General features: G+C 46.2%; 1 protein-coding gene across 1 annotated transcript in view; it reads left to right on the top strand.

The window, feature by feature from the left end:
• Positions 1-307: 307 nt before the first annotated feature.
• Positions 308-6000, top strand: part of LOC112266486 (nck-associated protein 5) — a 163203-nt gene continuing 157510 nt past the window's right edge. The window contains exon 1 of the mRNA XM_042296645.1: positions 308-503. Within this exon, the coding sequence (XP_042152579.1) occupies positions 433-503 (71 nt within the window). The 5' untranslated portion in view covers positions 308-432. The remainder of the gene's footprint in view (positions 504-6000) is intronic.

The raw sequence follows: 6000 nt of genomic DNA, 5'->3' as shown, positions 1-6000 counted from the left end.
TGTGTTTGATGCCATTCCATTCGCTCCGTTCCAGCCATTATTAGGAGCCGTCCTCCCCTCAGCAGCCTCCACTGGTGCGCTCGTGTGGCCTTGCCCGCGTGCGCGCGCGTGCTTGCGTGCGAGTGTGTGTGTGGCAAGCCGGGGTGTGAATCCTGCAGCGACAGATCCCTTGGCTCCTGACAGTTAGTTAATAAACACTGATCTGTCAACAGCTGCACATGATGTAATGTGGAACTTCTTCTCACCCACACCACCCCCTCCCTCCCTCCTCCGTCCCTCGTTACAAGTAGAAGGGTATTTGCAGAGCACCAGTCTGGCAAGCCAGAGTGAGTGTGTGTTCGCTCAGTGCCTCCGCTGCTATTTCTACTCCTCACTGGGAATTTACCAACGGAACATGTTTCCAGCCACCTTCAAAGGGAATTCCATGTTACAATGTCTGACGTAGACTCATCAGAGGCTGCTGCCAACCTGTTGAGTGAAGCAGAGGATTTGCCAGGCAAGACGTAAGTTATAGATGCATGCTCGTTGTCTGACACGGACACACAAGGCCATGGGTAACTGCTCAAACTTGCTTTCTAAGAGTTGTCTCAGGGCAATATGGTGAGACTCAGTAAGAATATGTGAGACTCAGTAAGAATAGGGACAGTTCATTGCGTTAAAACTCAAGGCTGTTTCTCAGACTGTCAAATGTGTATCTGTCTCTGTGTGTGTGTGTGTGTGTGTGTGTGTGTGTGTGTGTGTGTGTGTGTGTGTGTGTGTGTGTGTGTGTGTGTGTGTGTGTGTGTGTGTGTGTGTGTGTGTGTGTGTGTGAGAGAGGCTGTGTGAGAGAGGCTGTGTGAGAGAGAGAGAGGCTGTGAGAGAGAGAGAGAGGCTGTGAGAGAGAGAGAGAGAGAGAGAGAGAGAGAGAGAGAGAGAAAGAGAGGCTGTGAGAGAGAGAGAGGCTGTGTGAGAGAGAGAGAGGCTGTGAGAGAGAGAGAGAGGCTGTGTGAGAGAGAGAGAGGCTGTGTGAGAGAGAGAGAGAGAGAGGCTGTGAGAGAGAGAGAGAGAGGCTGTGAGAGAGAGAGAGAGGCTGAGAGAGAGAGAGAGGCTGAGAGAGAGAGAGAGAGAGAGAGAGAGAGAGATGCAAACTGGTCAGGATCAAACTGCTTACACACATTCCAAATGCAGACATAACTTATGTATTTATTTTGACAGGGCTTGGAAGATTCCTGTGCTCTCTCACCTTGGTGAGATACATGCAGTGTCCCTTTGGACTGTCTCTTTTCCTAACAAGCTGCCATGATGAGAGAGACAGACCACAGCCCAGTCATGTTCCTGTCAGCAGGGCAGCTGGGGCTAGGCTACACATGCTGGACATTGTGAATGAAAGTCCCAAGCAGACCTGGGTTCAAATCCTATTAAAAGCGTTCAAACACTTGGAGCATTTGCTTGAGTCTGCCTGGAGTGCCAGGTGGTGGGTGGGACTTTTCAGTTGGTTCCATTGCATCAGGAAATCTCATCAAGCGCCGGCTAAAGCATTTGAAATGATTCTCAACACTATTTGAACCCAGCGCTGGCCCTAAGGCAGGAAACCCATCTGATTTGTTTCAGGATGTAATAAGGTCTTCCTAAGGGCCTGTGTTTGGGGTGCGATCGGTGGAGGGAAATGTGTTTCTGCAGCATTGAATCCCTGATGAGCTAGATGACGTTATGCTCATTGTTTTGATAAAACGTTTAAACCCAAGCAACTCTAATGAACTTGTGTGCAGTGGCGTACCACATTTTCCTTCCATAGACAAGCAATGGGAGCACACTCTTGAGTTTGAAGTCTTGTGTCACTGTCGCAGAAATGAAGGATATTCATTAGAAGTCAATTAAGTTTCTATCAGTGTAGTTACAGTAGATTGTGTCCCTGTCATGTTCAATGCAGTGTTTGCGGTTCATTTATTAGCGCACATGACATGAGCGCAAAGCAAAAATATGTCAATTCATTTTGCCAGATGCTCATAGGCTTTTTCTTAAGAGCAAGCATATTTCATTTGAAACGTGTCGTGTGTGTGTGTCTCTGGCTGAGACATCTACAGCACAGCAACACTCTCCTGTTCAACCTGTTGAAACGCAGCACAACATGAAAACAAATTCTTCCCCCTACAAATAGGGTTCGCTACGTTAGATGTAAAACCCTGAGCCGACTTACGAAGTGTTAGAAAGGGCGTCGGGTGAAGATTGTCATTAAAAAAAAACACTCGAAATGTAACAAATATTTGTCTGTTCATCTCTTAGGAGTGAGCTAACGTCGAGCACAGGATTTGCTAAATGCCTCACGCCCGTCCTGTATCTCACACAGCTGTGTGTGTTTGTGTGTGTGTGCAAGTGTGTATGTAGCATATGTCTATACAGTGTGTGTGGGTGTGTATAAATCAACACTGTGGAACACCTTCATCTTGGAGTTAATTGCACTTTTTGTGCTTCTCTCTAATACCGTGATGACTGTGGGTCGGTCGGTCTGTCTGTCTGTCTGTCTGTCTGTCTGTCTGTCTGTCTGTCTGTCTGTCTGTCTGTCTGTCTGTCTGTCTGTCTGTCTGTCTGTCTGTCTGTCTGTCTGTCTGTCTGTCTGTCTGTCTGTCTGTCTGTCTGTCTGTCTGTCTGTCTGTCTGTCTGTCTGTCTGTCTGTCTGTCTGTCTGTCTGTCTGTCTGTCTGTCTGTCTGTCTGTCTGTCTGTCTGTCTGTCTGTCTGTCTGTCTGTCTGTCTGTCTGTCTGTCTGTCTGTCTGTCTGTCTGTCTGTCTGTCTGTCTGTCTGTCTGTCGTACGTACGTACGTACGTACGTGCGTACGTACGTACGTACGTACGTACCACAAAGCTTGTCCCAAATGCCACCCTATTCCTCAGGAGGTGTACGACAGGAGGTTGAGGACATAGGGGACTGATCATCATATGCCATCTGTGCTGCTGGCCTGCCACACAGATGGACCTCTCTCTCAAATCAATTTCAATTCAATATCTTTATTGGCAGGGGAAACATATGTTAACATTGCTCTGGCAATCTCACTCTTTCTACACCCTCACATTCACATCATGCTTACCCCCTACCTCTCAATAATTGAAAAGTAATAGCTATCTGGGAATTAGGAGGTAGCCTAGACATGCTCCTCTCTCTCAAATCTCCAATGTATAATTACCCTCCCCATTCATTCTGCACCCTGCCTGAGCAATCTGGGTGAATCATTCACAAAACGAGGTCTTGGCTGGGGGGTGGTTCCGGGCTCCAGCCTGATCCCCTTTCCTTTATAGCCCTCCTCCATTCAAACACACAGACAAAATAAATAGGGTCCCGGGGCAAGGGCCGGTGCACCAATCAATGTCAACCATCGCAATCCATCCCAGACTGACTGACACTTCCTGGCAAGCTCATTGGGGGGTGGGGGGCGTACTACTTTTTTCTTTCGACATGAGAGTCCATTTTCCTCTTGTTGTAATAGATGTTATAGACGAAAGTGCGAATTGAGAACTCATGCGACAGTACGCATGTTTGGAATCCTTCTACCTCTGAGAATTTACGTGGCACTGAGAGCCCAGATGGTGGCGAGTAGACATGTTTGCCGACCGAGTCACTCATTGTGTTTCGTGATGTGTTATGACCAATAATGTTCAACTGACAACACCAAACATTTATCAGCCGTTCACTTGTATTCAGCTCAGAGGAAATATCAACATGTAATGGGAATTGTGGGTGTAATCATTTGTAGCCAAAATATTTGTTTCCTCCAATAGAAATAGCTTTAGGGTTTAAAGTTCAAGCCACAACAACCAATTGATGTCCCTGTTTGAACTATCCCTCTATAAAGAGTCCTTATTGGTGTACGGTTCTTTGCTTAGTGTTGAAATGGGAATATGAGTGGGTGAATGTTTAACTGTATGGGTACAAAGGGCAGCACTGTCAATACTGGTGGAGAGTGGACTCCCTCCTGTGAGTAATCAGCTAGATTGTAGGTGAGGCACAGCTGTAGGTGTAGGTGAGGCACAGCTGTAGAGAGCTTTTAGGAGAAGTGTGAATTTCAACTCCCTAATAAGAATGCATTCATGATACGAGCGACATTCATTATTTGATCAAGAATAAATTAATGATAGAAATCATCCAAATGCATCTAGTTAATTATTCCACCTTTTCATGTATGTGAATTGAAAACACGGGTTACATTTCATCAGCTGATACTTCAGCTTCAACATAAATTCACCACACATAGAACCTGAATGAACAACATTCCTGGACAATGTTTATAATTGACTGATATTCAACAGCAGAACACCATGCAGAGGTAGGATGTTAATTTGAGCCAGGTTGCTACAGCAGGAAAATAATCCTGCAGCAACAGAGGTTATTATGTAGATTAGAATTGATGGACATTTTGTGTGCGGGTTGATACATTATTCGTTGGGGCAAATTAAGTGTGACAATTTTAAAGTGGAAATTGCAAACTTTGGAAGCCTTTTTCAACTTCGAGTACATTGCAAGTTTGCATTTCCTCCCGTGAAGGAAAACTCTCAGCAACAGAATAATGATTACATTAAGATCCTACATCTGTTGATGGATCAGTGCATACACAGAGCAATAACCAATCGCAGTGCAAATAAAATGGAAGTGATGTATGCCATATTACATTTGTATATAAGTGATCATAATGCTATTTTCCTTTCTCATTATCTCTAGCCAGCCCCTCCCTCCCTCCCTCCCTCCCTCCCTCCCTCCCTCCCTCCCTCCCTCCCTCCCTCCCTCCCTCCCTCCCTCCCTCCCTCCCTCCCTCCCTCCCTCCCTCCCTCCCTCCCTCCCTCCCTCCCTCCCTCCCCTTGAGTCCACCCCTGTGCAACCCCAAATGCATCCCCCTCCCTAGTTTCTCCCTCAGCAGATGTTAAAAACGAGTGGTTTCCCCCCTCCATAACCCTCAGAGCCGCCTCCACCTCCACCCTGGCATCTAATTAGGGGTGTACACAAAGACTCCCAGATGTCAGGATTGTCCGTGGACCTTTGATTGCATCCATTCCACCCGGCTGACTTGCTGGCTGGCTGACTTACTGTCTTACTGGCTGGGACGAGCGCATAATATGGTCATAGACGTGTGTCTCTCTTTGTTCTCTGTGCCGCCCCCTAACAGAAGACTGGTTTTACACAGTGGTAATTGGGTTTGGTGTAAATCATTTGGAGAAAGGAGGGGCTGTTGTGTGTGAGGAGATAAGGAGATGAGGATAGGGAGGTCCCTGTGGGATTGTATTTTATGATGGTAGCGTGGGCCAGAGATCATCACAGACGTAATCTGTTCCTAGTGTTCTATGGCCGATTTATGCTGATAAATTCCCTTGGCCAATAAACAGACGAGTGAGACTCCATCAGCTTCTACAGCATATGGGATAGACTGGGTATCAAACCCAGGTCTCAGGACTGTGTTAGCCCTCTGAGCTAAAGTCTATAACCAATTCTTCGGGACTATCCCAAATGTGCTAATCACCCCGAAAAGGTGACTCATCACACAAGTGTATGTTCACTGAACCACCTCTGTTACATACAATTATAATAATAACACACTTAATAATAATATATGCCATTTAGCAGACACTTTTATCCAAAGTGACTTACAGTCGTGCGTGTATACATTTTACATATGGGTGGCCCTAGCAGGAATTGAACCCACGACCCTTGGCATTGTAAATGTATGAAATAATATCCCTGAGCTCCATGTGGGGACATATCCAGCCACTTGGACTTTTCACTGACGTTTCCACGGACATTGGAAGTCTTTGTAAAATATCACGTGATGCATTTACAAAGACACATGTTATTGTAGTCCTTTTCACCGTTCGGCTGGTGATGTAGGACACTGGTCTACAGACAGACATCCTGCCTCATGCGTTTTCTCTCTTTTGCTTTCGGCCAGTTGCACATATTTCTCCGAACTTGACCATGTCAGAAGCTGTTGATCCAAGACCGAGAGTCAGTTGCTTTTATTCAACCATTAGTCTTGTCCTT

The sequence above is a fragment of the Oncorhynchus tshawytscha genome, linkage group LG14 (genome assembly GCF_018296145.1).
Source record: "Oncorhynchus tshawytscha isolate Ot180627B linkage group LG14, Otsh_v2.0, whole genome shotgun sequence".
NCBI classification, from domain to species: Eukaryota; Metazoa; Chordata; class Actinopteri; order Salmoniformes; family Salmonidae; genus Oncorhynchus; species Oncorhynchus tshawytscha.
The sequence above is the reverse complement of the archived record's forward strand: the minus strand, read 5'-3'. Positions and strand labels throughout refer to the sequence as shown.